This window comes from Stegastes partitus, unplaced genomic scaffold, assembly GCF_000690725.1.
Source record: "Stegastes partitus isolate 25-593 unplaced genomic scaffold, Stegastes_partitus-1.0.2 Scaffold551, whole genome shotgun sequence".
Taxonomy (NCBI): Eukaryota; Metazoa; Chordata; class Actinopteri; family Pomacentridae; genus Stegastes; species Stegastes partitus.
Window position 1 is genome coordinate 210087 of NW_007578282.1, and position 18550 is coordinate 228636.

The 18550-nt window shown below is 43.9% G+C and overlaps 1 protein-coding gene across 2 annotated transcripts in view; it reads right to left on the minus strand.

Annotated features, from left to right (window-relative positions):
- Positions 1–18550, minus strand: part of rarga (retinoic acid receptor gamma a) — a 42701-nt gene extending 24151 nt beyond the window's left edge. Inside the window, exons 1-2 of one of the 2 annotated variants that reach the window (XM_008288292.1) lie at positions 18374–18550; positions 5152–5522 (exon numbers count right to left, since the gene is read on the minus strand). In XM_008288292.1, the coding sequence (XP_008286514.1) occupies positions 5152–5320 (169 nt within the window). In that variant the 5' untranslated portion in view covers positions 5321–5522; positions 18374–18550. Of the gene's footprint in view, positions 1–5151; positions 5523–12892; positions 13069–18373 lie in introns of those variants that run through there. The other variant, XM_008288291.1, reaches the window with a different exon arrangement.

Sequence of the window (18550 nt, forward strand, 5' to 3'; positions counted from 1 at the left end):
TTGCTAATTTGCTATGTAGATCAGAGTCACTGGTGCAGAGATGCCAACAAGCAGATGGCTCTATAATGGTGATTTTTTTTTTTCCTGATTCAGTGATGGCACTCATTGCACAAGCCAGGGTCAAAACGAAACACTGCAAACATTGTTTTAGTGTAATAACTGGACGATCCAACAATTGATGAAGCACAATCTTCCATGATTTAAAAACTGTTGCTATACTGAGATTACATTTGGCTACTGAATATAGTTTAGCAGATCCATCCATGAGGTTTCTTTTATACCACTGTCAGCAATAAATTGGGACTGATCTCTTGTATGGTTTTCATTTGGGCTCTGACAGTACGTCAATGTTAATCTTATTCATGAGAAATACAATAGGAAAGTAATGATGCAAAGCCTAAGATCAGTATCATCTTATCTTAACAACAGTCAAATCAGAACTGATGAGTATCAAAATGTTCCTTATGCATCATTACCAAATTACAGAGCCTCGTTTGCAATGAAACTTCATATATCAATATGCAACTGCCAAATTTGAAATGAATAATAATATCATAATTTTCTCCCATACACACACACACACACACATGCACACACACATACATATATTGTTTTTTCTGAGATTCTTCAATAGCTAATTTGTAATGTTTTCTCCCCAGTCTCAGCCTAGTGCTCTGCCCCTTCCAATAAATCTTAGAGAGATCACTAAATGCCACCACCAAGACTGCCAGAGGTCAGAGATGGATTGACTTGCTCTCAAGAGCAAACAGAAAAGTGAACACTCAGGTGTCAGGGCTTCCACACTTTCAAAAGAGAGGTGACTTCACAGTTTGTAAAGAGCACACAAGAAGAGCAAAAAAAATATATAGATGAGAGTTTTCTTTCCTGTGCAGGTCGGGAAGGTTGCGCCTGCATACATACAGTAGATCACTTGATCGCTCCCTTCTCTCAAATATATGGCATACCCACATAAGCAAACATATGTGCACCCAGACAAATCCAAACCTACCCCATCAACAACGTACCTACCTACCTCCATCCAGGCTGGGCTGAAACCCAGCACTTCAACCTTATGAAAATAAATAAAGCAGTACAATGTGCTGTTTGTGCTCTGCTTTGCCTCCAGTGGAGAAGGTTTCACTCTGCTAGTCGACATCCTTCCCTGCTGTCCCTCTCCTCCATTTAATGATTCGCCTTTTACATTCCCTCTCATACCACATTTCCCACCAAAATGGCTCCTTTACGCAACTCCCCGAGCTCCCTAAGCCAACATGACCTCTTTATGTGTGTGTGTGTGTGTGTTTAAGAATGCAATGAGTGTTTTTAATTATGTCACTCCGCATGAGGATTTTTTTTTTCTGCCGGAACATTTTGGTCGCTTTTACAGCCTGCCTGACTAAATGGTTTGTGTGAGTTGTATGTGTGTTTGTGTTTAAGTGTGCCCACCCAGAGACGCATGCATATATGCTAGGAAGCCAGTATGCTAATGTTAGGGAGTGTGTGTATGAATGTGTGTGTGTGTGTGTGTGTGTGTGTGTGTATAAGTGCCCTACACACACACACACACACACTACATGAACAGCTGTTCACCCTGTCTCCACCAGAGGCACCACAGAGCAGACTCAGGCAGTCTTTACACAGGTTTCAACACGTTATTCATTCCATTCTATTAATACAATGCTTTTAATCTCATCCCACTGTGATACAGCTCAAACATTCACAGCTGAGCCTCTCATGAGATTTCTGTATATATATCACTCGGCATAACCCTACAAATTATGGTATGAATGGAAAGTCCGAGCCCAGCGAAGGACTTTAGATTTTGGGCCAGACCATGTGGGCTGAAGGAAATGACCTACTAGCTTTTCAAAACATCCCTGTGGCTGGCTTTGGGGCCAGGGCTCTGGCCCTGATTGGTGAAAGCTTAGAGAGGTGTTTCAGGGCTCAGTGACGATGTTATCACATAGTAAGTGGCCTTAATGGGCTTCCAACTGTTTGTTTGAAGGGCTCCCCTAATGACAGGGATCAACTGATAACAGCCTCTGCTATACGCTGCACAGACAGCCATCAGACCCTCTCACGGATGAGCAAATGCCTTTGCACATTTATTTCGATACATGTAGCAAGGATGGGAGTCCTGCAGAAACACCCACGTGGTCACATGACCTGAAGGCTGCAGTGAAGCGCTGAGGTTTTCTGGGTCCACTTCCTTCAAGTTTGCATTAAGAATGAAGAAAAGCCTACTATTCCTACATGTGCAAACACAGTCGACCCACCCCACCCTCCCCTCTCCTGTCTCTTCCCACCTCTGTGCAAAACAGGTATTTCCAAAGACACTCTGGTGCCAAAACAGAGCGCCGCCATGGGAGGTGCTCCGACAGGTCGGCACAGCATGCACACCCAATAAAGGTAGGTGTCACCCGGACTACCTTTGTAACAACAATTACACACACAGCTCTGAACTTGGGCAAGAATGCAGCGCTATTGACTGCACGCACAAACACAGAAATATCTATAGTGCTACTCCCTTTATGTGGAAGGTATTTTCTCAGTCTGGCCTACAGACAGGCCTGACAACAATGAGCAGGACTGTTAAGCCAAGTCCTGGAGAAGGAGTAGAAGGAGAAGAAAAACAGGGCCTGGGGAATGTCCAAACCAAGGCCTTTTGTCTTCCCCACGAACATTTAAGAGAGCAGGGAATGAGACTGCTGTCAGCAAAATGACTTGTAACATTCCTTGTCAAGGGATACACCAATAGGATGTTTTAAAAGCCGATAAAAACAACAGAGAGTTTTCCACTGAGCGGCCAAAATTTATACTGATACTAAGATGTATCTTTGTGCAAGAAATGCAGTGCAACAGAGGTTTACAGTTTTAGAAACTTTACAATTAGCCAACTAGTCTATTAAGTTATCAGTCGACAGGCATTAAATGATTCAATATTTAAACAAAAGTGCCAAAAATAATCTGGTTCAAGTGTCTCCATTGTGAGGAAAAGCTCCTTTTCACTGTTTCTTTTTCATTGTACACTGACTTTTTGGACTTCTGGACTAACAAAACAAGCAATGTAATGCTGTTACACTAACATTTTTAGACATTTGATAGAGTTAACTTTCAATCAGTATCTGAGAAAATTATTGACTTATTATGAAATTATAGTTGCGTACCTTGATATAACCGTCTTCAAATGATTAACTGGGGACAAAAATGGAGATACTTTAATCACAGATAATTTCAATCAAAATAATTACAGTAAATAACATTGAACCAACACAGACACTTATCTTTTTAGCTAATATCAGTTAATATAAAAAGGTACTAAACACGAATGTCAACCACCACACATAAGGCCGAGTTGACGCTAATTGTCACTGTGATCCCGACTTAATCTTTGACCCTGGCCGTGTTTGAGCTCTGACAGAGAGCTTAAACCAAATAGCTGCAGTATTTAACCCTTGTGAATGATACTAGTGCCAGTGCGGATGCGTTAGCACAAGCAAGTCATGTATGAAGCCTCAGTGCATGTGGTTGCCTGTGTCTGTTTGTGCTTTGATACTTGTTTTTGTTTAAACTCATGCCAGCATAAAAACCAAAAAGAATCCATCTGTCAGTGCGGTGGGATTTCATTCTGCGTCAGGGGTATGTTTCTAGTTTTTAGATGAAAGAAGTGCTCTGTTAGTGTGTGTGTCTATGTGTGTGTGAGTGTGTGTGTGTGAGAGAGAGAGAGAGAGAGAGAGAGAGAGAGAGAGTGGGATGAGTGTCTCTGATGGTGTGTTTGCCTGTGTGTTTTTCTTGCAGGGTGTGTTCTTGGATTCCACCACACCAGGACATTACCCCCAGGTGCTCTCTCTCTCCCTCTCCCTCTCTCTCTCTCTCTCTCTCTCTCTCTCTGGTTCTGTGAAAATACCTTGAGGATTAGGTGGGCAGCGGCAGCGAGAAGGAAGGGGGGGAGTGAGGTAGTGATTGACGGCTGAAAAGCTGGAGAGGTGCTCAGGCATGCTGCGGTGGTGGTGGTGGTGGGGGGGAGTGAAGGGGACACAGGCGGGGAGGGGGGCTCCCAAGCTCTGCACTCAGCTGTTGCCACCCACACCCATTATTACCCCTCCACCACCTACCACCCACCACCACCTGCCACCCCTTTAACACTGCACCCTGATCGGATTTCAAATAACTCCTGCTTACCTTTCCTTCACAACCTCGACAAAAGTGTTCATTCTTTTTCTATCTTCTCCTTTCTCTCTCGCATTGATGTCCTCGCCACCGACTTATGCCGCAGTGGTTTCATACATGGATACTCCCTGACCTAGAATCCTGTTGTTGATTAGTGGTTTTTGAGGCGAGCAGGTGTTTCGAACAATGAGCAATGTATATGGCGGCAGCGTGTGTCTGATCTGGCTAGTTTTTGCATGACAGAAAAACACTCTGGATTGCCAACAATCTCCTCTTTGTGCTCTGTGCTCCATACATCATCCTATCTCAGCACTTCAGAATACAACAGTGCCCCCTGTGGTCAAGTCTGAAACTACAAGTTTGACACTGGTGGAGCATGCTGTTGTGATTTGAATCCTGTTTCCTCCTCGACGCTCTCACTACAAATAGGTGTATGAAACCCTCGAACTGAATAGTGCTACTTTTCAAATATCTGCTGATGCTCAGTCTTCATCACCTCATCTGAAAGAGCGTTGTTTTGTCCCTAATTGCAGACTTGTGGGTTGTCTGCCTCACAAAAGCTCTGTGAGAGGTCCACACAAACACACACACACACACACACCAGAGAAGCCAGAGCCAGAGTTTGTGGTCACAACCACACCATCTACAAGTACCGAGCATATAAGGAAACCACAGGCCCAGAGTAATCATCGTATTGATGAAAGTAGACTTTTTCCTCATGGTTTCTTTGGGGGATTTTTTCTTCTACCGCTCATCCTATATCACAAACAGACCCGAAAAGTTTTCCATTTCCACAAAATTACACATAATGAAGTGCAATTTAAGTAGCCGTATATTCCTCTTTCCAGTACACATCCAAATTGTTTAATGTGACTTGACTAAAATGAAGGTAATGGCCATAAATGAAGTTAGAGCTGAGATGGAAAATTACACAGGGGAGGGAAGACAAGTCAAATACACACAGTAATGAAAATGACTTACAGAGAGCGGCCATCTCTTTAGGTAGGTCGGCCCCAAATCTCCCAAACAGGCTGCTGTTGGCCAGCAGGTCAAAGGGGGAGTGGCTTCTCATGGAGTTGAATGGGAAGGGGTAGACAGCAGGTGGGAAGCCGGTCATGTGACCCACCTGCTGTTCCCTGTTGGTAGCCATGGCAACAGAGCACCCAGGGGTCCGCAGCAGGCCGCTGGGTGAAGGTACCGGCTCTTGCAACACCTGGAAATCCTTTGCGAAGTTGAAATCCGGGTCCTTTTGAAGACTCTTAAAATGTGTTGACTGTATAAGAAGCAGTGGGGCCTCTGGTTTACTGAAGGACGGTCGGACTCCACTTCAGATGAGTAATCCAGTCACTTTTCTGTGGAAGAGAGGACAAAAACATTTGTTATTTCTTACTAATAAATTCACCACATAAAACACAAAGTGTTTCTGATCAGCATGAACATGATGATACAATCAGTGGTTTATGATGAGATCTGTTCCGGATTTAACAAACACATTTCACCTCACATCAACTCTGAGTCCTTCTGCACTCTGGGACAGAGAATAGTTTATCCACCGTTTTAATGTAAGAAGGATGTGTAAACTTCATACCAACAGGTATGAGAGAATGGGAGGAAAAGAGGAAGTAACAAAGGAATGGGACGGCGAGAACCATAACAGATAAAGACATGAGAGAAAAACGAATGAGTGAGCTGTGAGAGGAAAAGCCAGAAAAACTGGGACTGGGCGAGGGGAAAAGAAAATAAGAAAGAAGTTTGGAAAAAGTTATAACAGGGAAGAGCGGGAGGGAGGGAGGAAGGGAGGGCGGAGAAAAAAAGAGAGAGGGAGAAAGAGAGAGAGAACGAGAGAGAGAGCTCTTGTTCCTGCAGTTTTGAAGAGCTTCCAGACTTCTACAGTGATTCCAGGCTATGCCATATGATTTAAATCACCAGAACTCTACTATAAAGAGCTCCTCTGTTCCTGCTGCCAGCCTAGCACAGCAGCCTGCCTCTTTGCCTCTTTCCCCCAGGACCAGAGGCCCAGACACGGGGTCCAGAGCATGAAGAAGGGAGAGAGGAGGGGGTCGATGGGTAGGGAAAATGAGATCCACTGATTTCTAACTGCTGCTGTCACTTCCAACTATCTTCTCTTGAGGTCAGGCTCCCATCCCACAGAGTCATTTTGGCTCTAACCTCCTGCAGCCCGCTCGTCACTTTGACTCCACACAGTAGGCATAGACAAGTCAGGCACAAGTGTGGACAAAGCTACAGTTATGCCCCACTGTTGACTCTTAACAGAAGAAGGAAAAAATTCTTAAAAAAAAAAAAAAAAAGCTAAGGCCTCCCATTTTCTTTTTCATGTTTTCTTTTTGCCTTTCGCTTCCTTAGCGTGATTTCATGAGTGGGTGGTGTGATCAGCTTGTTTTTTAAATGTGGCTTTGAAAAAGAGCAGAGCCAAGGAATTTGGAACTGCTGTGGCTTGTGAATCTGGGAGAAAAGACAGGGAAAAAATCTTGGTAATGAATTCGGTATAAACAAAGAAATGAGGAGGGTGGGTGGGGGGGGGAGAAAGATCTAAGGCTGAACCGGTGAACTGCTGAACTGAGCGAAAAAGCACAGAGGAACAGTGACAGGGTCTGGGCACTTGGGGGCACTAGGAGGTGGCGCCATGCCCAGGAAAAAGAGGGAGCGCTTTCCAAGATGCACACATATGCACCACACACTCTAAAACACATACACATGCAATCAAGCACTCAAAAACTCCACACGTCACATGTGTGAGAGCACCCTCTAACACGCACACACACACGCACATGCACACACACACACACACACACACAAACACACACACCTCTCACCCCATGCCTTTTTCCAGGGCTCTGGCTCCCTCCCTGCCTCTCTTTCTGGCTCTTTCTCTTTCAACAGAGCCAGTTAATTACACCCTACTGCTGCAGGCAGCTTCAAACCACCACTAATTTAGAGTTCCATTACAGTAAACTGTTCCACATGTGCATCCAGGGCCCAGGCAGGCTCGGGTGGCCACGTTTCAGGAAGGAGCAGCCGCCGATAGGCACCCACCCCCATCCTGCCAACACAGCCATACTGCCATCTTTCTTCTTCTCCTCTTTCTCGCTGTATTTTTTGCTTCAAATCTCTACCTTTTTCCAGTCAATTCCTCATCAAAACTTCCTTGGATGTTGTTACCCCTCCGCCATTTCTGACCCACCCCACGTCTCCTCTTTATAATCATGTCCTTTTACCCAATCCTCTCCCCCGCCTCCCCCCACCCGCACCCCGTCTTTATCCTTCTAGTGCTTATACAACTTGTACCATGACCCTGTGCAGCGGTTCCACTGTGTGGCTAACACACAAAAACATCACTAAAGATTTCACAGTGGGCCTAATGGGAGAAGAGGTACAGACTGGAAAAACAAAACTGCCAGCGACACACAGGCTCATAATGTGCATGTGTGTGTGTTATGAGTATGTACTTGGCTAGCGTTTGGCCCGTTTGGATATCTGCTTCATGAACTCAAACTAGGCCCCATAAAGGCAGCACAATTCGTCTGGAAGTGCTGGGAGGGAGAAGGATGAAGAGAAAAAGGTAACTGTGTGAGAAAGAGAGGAATGATTGCAAAGAACACGACTGTACGTACAGGACTTTTGTTTTCTCAAAAGGGGAAACAAAAGCATATTGATCCAAATATTTGGTTTAAAATGACTAAGTCCGAGCGGGGAATTTGCCCACAGTAAATGGCAGTTTCACTGTCCGTTCAAGTGTACGTTGTGAAACGAGAAAAGAAACTAAGAGACAAAGAAAGACAGAAAGAAAAGAAGAGCTAAAGCACAGAGACACAGCCTTTTAAAATAGAACCCAGTAACTTTACGCTCCCCAAACACAATAATGAATTAATAAAAGAGTTGGCGCCAGTGTTTTTTAATGAGTCACATCAGCCCAGCAGCTTTTTACAGAGCCATTTATGTTTTATGTTGGGTCCTGTGGTAGGCTCACTTCGCCAGCCCGTCTGGGGCTATAAGGGGATAAGGGGAATTTAGAGTGACCTCATCCCCTGTTAGCCAGGGCCAAATGGGCATGGAGGGCCTCCCCACTTCCCCTGAGCCTGGGGGGCACACAGGAGGCAGCAGGCGGCCAGGCAGGCAAGGAGCACCAGGGCCAGCGATGGGTGGGTTCACGGCTGCTGCCGGGACTTTCCGTCATTGCCTAAGAGGTGCACCGTAGCAGTTTAAATTTACTTTGGTTGTTTCTGTAAATAGTAGAGTGTCAGACCTCACAGTAGCTCATCATGTTAAAGCAGACTCATTGGTTACACTCGAGATAATCCATTGATTTTATCAGGACAGGACACCGTGTAGCAAATGAAATGAACTCAATCAAGCTGGCAATTTGGAGACAGCGGCGCAAGATGAGGCATGCTTCGAGACAACGGGATTCTCTTGTTTGCCGAGGAGTTTAGATTTCAACAGAAAGATGGCGCAGAACGCAAAATCAAACAACAGCAAAAAAGACAGAGGGAGAGAGAGAGAGAGTGAGCGAGAACTGTTCCCACAGATTGAATGTCTGTCAAACAAAGGGTATCAAATCCTCTGTGAGCAAAACAACAATTGTGCCTTAACCGTTGTGACAGAGTGAGGCCCCTCAGGCAATAAGAACTGCAGTCAAACATAACAAATAAATCACGGCATCTCAGGAAGCTCTGCACCACACAACTGAGAAAAGCAGTTGTTTTTTTCTAGTCAGCACAAGAAACCACAGGTGATTACTCGGCGCATATGAGCAGGATTCAGGGTGCCACAGCTTTCCTGGTTTGTTTACTGGTGGACGTGTCTTATTCCAGTCAAAGGAAACACAAAAGGTATTGAGTTGTAATTTCTGTTATTTGTGTGAACATTTGTCTCTGAAGTCAAATTTTCACAAGCCACAGCATACTAACTCATTTGACTACTATTTGTTTCACTTTTCTGAGCTCGAGTGAGTTCACACGTTTTTGAATTTCCTCAACTCCCCACAAGGCCAGAATATACAAATTTCTGCAAAGAATAAAAACATGTCAAGCGGCCTGTGCAGGGCTGCAACTCCAAACGTTCACTGTAAGAACAGATTGTAAATTCACAGGCTCAAGATAAATGAACTGTGCCATGTATGCTGGCGGGGAAAGCATCCTCTTGCTCTTTTTCCACCTCTGACTTGCCCACTCCTGTTCATTTTTTGACAGAAACTTGCACATGTCTTCCAGGCACTGTCTTCCAATTGTCAACATTGCAAAGTGATTTATGTTCAGTAACTTTGTAAAGGAAACGAAATGAAGCGGAGAGGAATATGTTTCGGTTTTGATTTGTAGATGAAATCATACCACCACAACAGTTAAACAATGATTTTACTGCCAATGTGTCCTAACTGAGTTGACAGACTGGCTTTCTCCAACCGCTTGGAGCAAAAACGAACATTTAGTGTCATTAACGCTGCTTAATATGCCCACACAGAGCCATCAGGAACTGTTTAGCACTCGGATAAATGAAAATGCTCTTAGTGAAACATGATCATAAGAGCGTTATCTGATCCTGTTGCCGGCGTCAGCAGTATTTTGACTGTAAAAACAATATCCTCAACACTATTATCTGATGCAAAGCTGACAGCCTCCAGTCTTTCAACAAGTGGCTGGCTAATGGCTCTGAAAGAGACACCGAGTGACAGACGGTCCAGTGTTTCCAAACAGACCTGCATTCCTTCACCTAAAACTTGTTTGACATCTGCCTGCGCCTCATCACACAAACACATATTTGGCTCCAGCAACAATGCAAAGGAGCACCTCTGTGTAATCATTTGTCACTTTAAGAAGTATTGTTTTTCAGGAGTGCCACTGGGGAGCGTCATTATGCAATACTTTGCCTTCTACCTATAAATCGTTAAACATTAATTCCTAAATCTTTTTTTTGTTCTCTGAATTTTTTCTGTTTAAATTCAATGTCACAAAACAAGCTGTGTTGACTTGCAATGGTGGAGAGAGAAAGAGAGAGAGAGTTATGGAAAGAGTGAGAACTCAGAGTGAGACATAAAACACTTTGTGACATGATGAAGTCATCCTGACAGCTTGCTGTTTCCATGATGTGGTAGAGCTTTTGGAGTACTCAACATGGAGACTTCAGCAGTTGGTCAAGCAAAACAAGAAAACACACCACGATGGGAAAAGAAAAAGACGGACAGAAACTTTGAGAAAATAGAGAAAGAGTCAAAGAGAGGCTGGGAAAACAGACAGAGCAGAAAGTTCAAGATGGCAACGGTGTGAAAAGTAAAGTTGGTTCTACTAATTTGTCTCATGCAGTTGTTGCTAAACTGTTGAAGATCCACACAGGCAAGTATGACGGTGTCTCCCTCCTCAAGTCAGAGAGAAAACAATCCCTTCTCTGTATAAAGCGAAGCATAATGGATGGGTTTCACCACCACCGCCTATAGCCGCAGGAGTCAAAGCAACACTCAGACACAAGCAGGCCCAAACACACACACACACACACACACACACATACACACACAGGCAAGCAAGCATAGCATGCAAAACAACACACTTTCACACAAGCTCAACTTTGTGCCAAAAGATCTTTTAATGAGGGCTTGGAAGCAGGGTGAAAATGTAAATCCTCACAATCAGAATGGCACACCTGCAAAAATAGACACAGGAAATGGTGTGCAGATAGTTTCCTTGTTAATTATAGTGTGGTAGTGCAGAGCCCCTCGATTCCCCCTAAAACCACCTGTCTAACCCCTCCCCACAACTTGGCCTTAATTGCTATAGAAATTCCAGACAAAGACAGGTATCAACAACTCCCTGATTTACCGCTCAGTCATGTCACAAAGAAGGACTGTTAGCAGGTTTTGCAATGCGGGAGTTTTCATTGGTCAACTGTGGTTTCACTGATTCCCACTAAACCTGGGATTTATATACACCTACACGCAGCTTTGGCTATTCTAAACTCTAATGGATGGATGGATGATTTAAACAAATAAATTAGTAATTATGTGGATAGACAGTGTAATTATCGTAATCCGTATTGCTCCTGTTATTGCTTTGTTTTTTTATGATGTTTAACCATGTGATCCATACCAAACATGTCTGAATTTAAGTAGAAAACAAATAAAAGACAAGCATGGCTTCACTAGGATAAGAGAAATTAACCAGTTTATGCTTTTGTTCTAAAGCAGTTATTTCTGAGAGTACGTTTTATCAGCTTATAAAACTGGTTTGTAATAACAGACAATCTGAACAATTACTGAAGAATTTTAAGGCTTGATGTGGCATGATGTGTTGATATTCATAACAAAACAGGCGAATGTAAGAGGAGACAACAAAGCATGACTGCTTTCCACTCATAATCCTTGTAGTGTAAGTAATGGCACATACTCATCTGGCACGTATGACAGCAAGCACAAATAATAACTGATTGCAAACTGTCACTGAAGACAAGCAATATGCTGTGACTGTGCACCATGAAGGTAAAGCTGCTCTGTATGGACAGCTTGTCCTCGAATAAAACCCATGGGTGGTTCATTGGAGAAGGAGAGCGGCGTGACATTTCTCTGCCTCAGAGATGAGCTCTGCTTCTTCCACTCCAGATGTCATGGCTCTGTGTCAAACTGATAGACCAGATGACAGCGGAGGGCGGCATTGATATCACCGGCTTTCAAGCAGGCATCCCTCGCTGGGCCATGTGGGTGTTTTTTCAATTCACTTCAATCACTATCCTTCACACTTGCGTCAGGTCCACCAGGGGAAATAAGCGGCAGACAGCAGGTGCAAACCCAAAGCAGTCAAGCTGAAGTGGTTTACCTACTGACCAGCCACTACTGGGGCAATAAACCAAAACACTGTGAGGGAAAGCTACACTGTGATACCAGGGTCTGATCTTTATCTGATATCCAAATCACACAGCGCGAAGTGCACTGTGTTACATGCTTGTAACAAGCGGAACCTGTTAACCTAGCACATATGCCAGCATCAATAAATAATCTTCAGTGACATCCTTCTAACTATGTCACCACAACACATAAACTTCTGAGTAAACTAAGACCAGAGTTACAGACACACCTCAGTTCACAGGAATAAGCCTCTTCTGTTTAAGACATGGAAAACAATGCTTCTTTTTTTCCAAGTGTTCAAATGTTGGATATAAAAAAAAACAACAACAAAAAAAAAACAGGTCAAGGACTGGTGACTCCTCTGGTGAATACACAGTCATACACATCAAACACATGCAAGCGTGTACACACTAACACACACACACACACACACACACACACATATGCTAATAATAAAGAGCTCCACAGGCACCGGGTAACACTTGAAACACTCACTAATAAGCACATATGTGCACACAGGCACATGCAGGCACACACACATGGTCAAGAATGTTTTCACATAAACTGTGTGTCACTCTCACATTTATAAAGCACAAAGAAGCAAACATACTTAAACACCGCACGCAAACAAACACGTGTGTTAGGACGTTTTAGTGTTTACACATGAAAATCTGGTTGGATTTCGGAACACAATGATTGATTGTCTGAAAGCCTCACAAGTGTCTTGCACACTCGGTCTCTGTCTTTAATTAAAACTGTTGAGCTATTCCCAAAAAAGTGCAGACTCTCTCTCTCTCTCTCGTCCTCTCTGTTAGGAGAGGAAAAAGGAAAACATACATCGACTAAAGTCCCAAATTCTAAGCATAAACTACTCACCAGCTCTCACTTTGATGATGCAGACGGACAGATGAAGTACTTGACAAAATGGTCTGATGAACAGAGCTAGCCAATGAAAGGAAGAAGATGTGTGTACGTTCAACAGAGTCCTTCTAACAGCAAAGACAGAGTAGCAGTGAGCTTCTCTCTCTCTCACTCCCCCTCTTGCACTCTCCTCCTCCTCTCTCTCAGTCGCTACCTCTTAAAATCACTCTTTCACTCCCCAAATACAGGCACACACTCACTCTCTCACTCACTAAGAAATAATTATACTCTGATTCATAAAGCCTTCCTTTGTCACGTGACCCCAACACTTCAAATATACAGCACATTTTTTCACAAGCCACAAAATGCCTGGAGGGAAGAAAAAGGCCCAGAGAGCTTAAGTTTCTGTTTTTAATTCTCTCTCCCTTCTTTGTCTCTTGTGTGAATTATTTTTTTCTCTCCTTCAACTTCTTGGCTGACGCGTCAGTTTATCTACAAACTGTTTGTGCATGTTGAAACGTAGAGCGATGTCGTGATCTTAGATCATTCATGTTTCATCAATAAGTTAAGTAGGTCAAGTTTATTAGGAGAGGATGTTTTAAGTATCCTGAACAACACAGATCATCCACTTTGTATTGTTTTGATTTAACACAGACACTGTTTTAACAGCAAGCCAATAGGTTTATGCTTCCAAGAACTTCTAGGTTGTTTCACCGAGTCATTTGTCCCTGGTGTGATCAATTTATGGATGGATCATAAAGGACTTTTGCCCCGCCTGTCTGCTCAGTACAGGCACATATTGTGGGGGCTCTCTTTGTGTGACTCATATTTGTGTTGGGCACTTTGTTTTATGTTTCTGTGACAATCTTCCCAGAGCTGTGGTAATAAATCACAACTAATATTACCATTGCTAATGCTACTACAACTAGCGGCACTTAATAATAAAAAACGGCAAGTATGAGGGCCCTTTAGCATCCCTTTAAGCAAGTACTTGACACAGCAAAATTGATTTAATATCCAAAACATTTAGCATTTACTGAGGACAAGATGAAATGAAAAACAGAATTTGGCATGTGACAGCTAACATTTTTTGGGATACACAACATCTGTCAACATACTGCCAAGCATTATGCAGTGGAGAATTTGTTTTTGACAGACTTAAAAAAAAGAGAGAGAAAAAAAAGCAGATATCGTACCTAAATCACTTCAGTTTCTATATCGAAACTAGCGGTGGCACATGAGCAGGAGGGAAGTCCCAAGCGAGATGGCAGAGCTGTGCAGCAGCAGCAGCAGCGACAGATCTGGGTGTGCCCCTGAACGTGCCCCTCTCTCCATATGAGATCATATGTTTCAGATCTGTGTTTATGTGTTTGTGGTTCTGGGTGTGTGCCCTGTTTTTCTGAATGTAATGTTTCTCAAGTTGTTTTGGTTATGAGGAGCACCTCAAACCTCAAAACTGGGAGGAGAAGGCACACCTCAACTGGCACCTCAGCAGGCACTTTTACCTCTTCAGATCAACGAAGCTTTCAACAGAAAAAAAAAAACAAAAAACACACACATACAGTGCATACACTCAGTCTAAATACATGCATGCTTCTTACCCACTAAAACAAGCAACATCTCGTCTTAACCAAGCAAATGCGGCAAGAATCTTCAGAATAACCAACTTATATATGCACTACTTATTCTGAAACTTCATCTGAAATGATGCCCTTCGGGCTTCTTGGCCATGCATCACTTCACATTCGCCCAGATCTCACAGTCTGAGTCAGAATTGCCAGACAATGCAGCATGTGGATTTTTTTCTGTTTGCCTTCCAAGCTACCTGTGCATTTAAGGCTGGCTGCCTATTTTGTTTGTAAACCTCAGCAACTGGCCTAATACAGAGATAGATCTTATCCTCAAATGCAGTGACCCCAATATGTCTCCAGGATAAAGTCAAGCCATCTTAATAAGAAAAAAAAACCCTCTCGGCCTTGCTCTCGTTATTTGTGTGTGCCTTCGAACTTTACAGCCACATATGTTCCACAGTCCATTGAACAGTTCCTTTTGACATTTTTGATGTGGATTTCCCAGTACATAATCAGGGTAAATGAATGGATAAGTATTGAGAGGCGCTGTTGCCTTTTTGCAGAAACCCTATATTCAGGAAGCACAGTTCTAAGCCATACTGCAAAAAGCCCTTCAGCCGATCCTTATCTCGTTTACATTTGATTTATGTGTTGCTTATAAGGCCACTAAGGCTAATAGAAATCCCTTAACTGTTTACATAGCAGTACTAAATCAGCAGTTGCGTAATATAAAACAAGAAGGTAAACACAGCCATAGGAAGCGTTGAAAACTAACTCTAGCAGTAAGAGTGATGAGAACAGTAAAGTGTGAATTTCAAGTCAGTGTGAAGCCATCAGGCTGACTGAGACCATGCATTTGTGTCAGTATGTGCAGTCAAGTGTATGAAGATAGTCGTGTGTGTGTGTCAGTGCACAGGGCATGCTGTGGTCCTTATTAAATTATGACAGTGAGCTTGAGCAGGGGGTGTGTTTGAGCTTTGTGTGTGCATGTGCTCTTGCAGCGTGCATGTTTGCAGTTGTGATATATGTGTGTGTGTGTGTGTGTGCTTGTGTCTGAGTGCATGGATGAGTGTGCGTCGGCAGTAGCAGTGAGAAGGTCAGAGGTTACTAGTGTTTGTGTTTCAGTGTCAGTGAAGTGTGCTCCAGGCAGAGATTTATGATCATTGTGTCTGGGAGGCTGCAGAGTGGGGGATAATGAAGACAGATCAGGGTGCTATCTCTCTCTCTGGGCACCACTGGAAACATGGCCTATGGCCCCCGCCATTCTCGTATCATTAACTTCAGCGTGTGACATCATAACGCACTGCCCTGACATCAATCCTAACACAGTGTGCTCTCACAAAAACTCAAACACAGAGAGGCAATTCCTCACAGGAAGTCATCCGGCAAACACAGGCATTGTTCAGCGCATAGCTTTGCAGCTTCTTTGGGTGTGTTTATGAAGATATGAAATATTCATGGAAACATGGTACTCAGTCGTGTGTTTCCACTTTAGATTCGACATATTTGCATTCACAGAGCAACGGAGTCGAGGCCTGGGGCTCCCTGGCAGAGGAAAAGGAGCATAGGCAGAAAGGGGAAGAGGAAAGGGGGGATGATGGAGGGAGCAAGGGAGGGAGGAAGTGAGGTTAGAGGGGTTAAAGGGAGATGGAGAGAGGGGGGAGGAAAGAGGGGCTGCAAGGCAAAGGAGGGCTGGTGGTACAGGGAATGTGAGAGAAAGAGGTGTGAAATAGAAAGAGGGAGGGAAAGAAAACTGGAGGGGGAGATGGAGAGAATTGGGTGGTGGTAGTGGGGGGGGTAGATGAGTAGATGGGATTGGTGGTGGGGAGGTGAGAAAGGGTACAGGGAGCTGGTGCCTGTGGCGGCAGGTTTCAATCAGTAACAAGATGCCTATAATGAGATCACTATTTCCCCACATTCAGATTGATGTCATATGAAGTTTGGTGCCGCACTGAGACAGGCAGGGGACGCAGGGCGAACGCACACCCCACTCAAGAGTCATTTGCACACACACACACACACGTGCAGAAACACACACACACAAATGTACACTTGCTTGCACTTTCTTGGTTAGAGACTTATACACACATCCTGTGAAATGAAGGACCTCATTCATCCCGCCTGGCAAAGTGTGCTCATTTAGAGTCCAACTGCCTTGAAGTAAAAACATACACAGAGGAATACTATTCACAGGAAAATGAGTTACTCATGGCAAAGGAGAAATGTATGTGTTAAGGACCAAAGGGCATATACCACTATGTGCTCCTCTAACAAAAACAAATGAACACAAAGCCTGGAACAGAGAGAGAAAGGAGCCAAAAGCTGTTTTACTGCCGAAGAAACTGAGGGGAAAAGAGAAGGGGGAGAAAGAGAAAATAAAAAGTGTGTGCGAGCGCTTTTTGCGCATATTTTAGGGTGCATTCAGAGGTTGTCGACGCAGCTGCCAGCGTGTGTGCCAGCACAAGAGCACTCTGCCTATTCCCCAACATGTGTGTCCAATGAAAGGTGAACGGCTCTCCTGTCTATACTTTCCTCAAAAATCAGCCATGATGTCACCATGAACCCATCTTGAACCCACCTCTGTCAAAAAGCATTACTCCAACCCTCCCTCTCTCTGCCTCATTTTCTGTTCCACCTCTCCCTCCTTCACGCTCTGTTCCTGCCTCTCGAATTCTTCACTGAGCTCCCATTCTTTTTCTTTCCTCTTTTTCATATTTCCATATTTTTCAACATTTCCCCTCCTCCATCCATTTCTCTTCGGTTTTTCCTCTCTCGGTGAAAAACACAAACTTCTTCTTCTTCTTTTTTTTTTTTCTTCTGGCAAGCGTGGCCTAACTGAATCACCAAAACGCACAGCCATTTGCCAAAAATGCCAGGATGTTCTGATTATCATAAACTTTGTTTAAGCTGTGGTTTTACAAAAAAAAAATGCTCAGAGTGCATAAAGGAAAGCCAAAAAAATAAAAGCAGAAAAAATGAGGGATAGGGGAGAATGCAAATGAAAGAGGGGAGAGGGAGAGAGAGAGAGAACAGTGGGGAAGAGAGGGGTGGTGGGGGCAGCGAGAAGGCAGCCAGAGAGCCACATATGGAAGTGATTCTGTAATTACTGCAAATCTGTGAGCTCAAAAGGAAAGGTCTTCTTTTCCATGCCTCCTTCCCTGCACATAAAACTGCCCTTGTGAGAAAGCTGGGCACTAAATACTGCACAGGGAAAGTGAAAAAACAAAGATTTCATGTGCTTTAGCCTTTTGGCATCTGGGGTTGGAGTATAAATATATACATTGTACATGTTTAGTATGTTAAGTTTAAATACAGATGCACTTTTGCCATGTTTTTTATTTTTTTTAAATGTAAGGATGGGGAAAAAAAACAACTGCTGATCATGAGGCTAATCCCACACTATCCACTACTGGAACATTTTCTGCATTCTTTGCTCATTTTCTTTGAGCCTCATCAATGCTAATCTGAGGCAAACTGAGAGGTTCAGGATGGAATAAACACCTTCACTGGCATCACTCACATAAGGCACACATTCAACTCAGGTGTGTGTGTGTGTGTGTGTGTGTGTGTGTGTGTGTGTGTGTGTGTGGGAGGGGGCGGCTGGGAGCTGGGTGACAGACACAGACAGAAAGACAGACAGACAGTGATGAAGACTGTCTTTTAAGCCCCAGGCAAAGCAGTGCTGTGCAGGTGTGTATGTTGGCAGCGACTTCTGTTCTGCTCAGTCCCCAAACTGTTTGAGCAGCCTGTAATTATCTCGTGCCCTGCCATAACGTGTTCTCATGATGAGTGCGTGAGTCTAACACACATAGCCTACAGTAAACACACGCCCGGGTTGACGCAGTTTGAGCTACGTTCGGGCTATTCTTAGACACATCCAATTAATCACGACAGGAGATGATTTATGTAAAGTACACAATCCTACCTTGTGCGCCTTGAGAAGTTTGTGCTCCTTCGCTCTTCAAACGCGAGCGCATTCCCCCGCAACTTTGGAACATGAAGAGTGGATGGCACGCTTGCGCACGCACGCTGGAGTTTGTGCTGTGAGAGAGACAAAACAAAGTGGTGGGCGAGCTTCGGAGGAGTCCAATTTGGTGTTCGC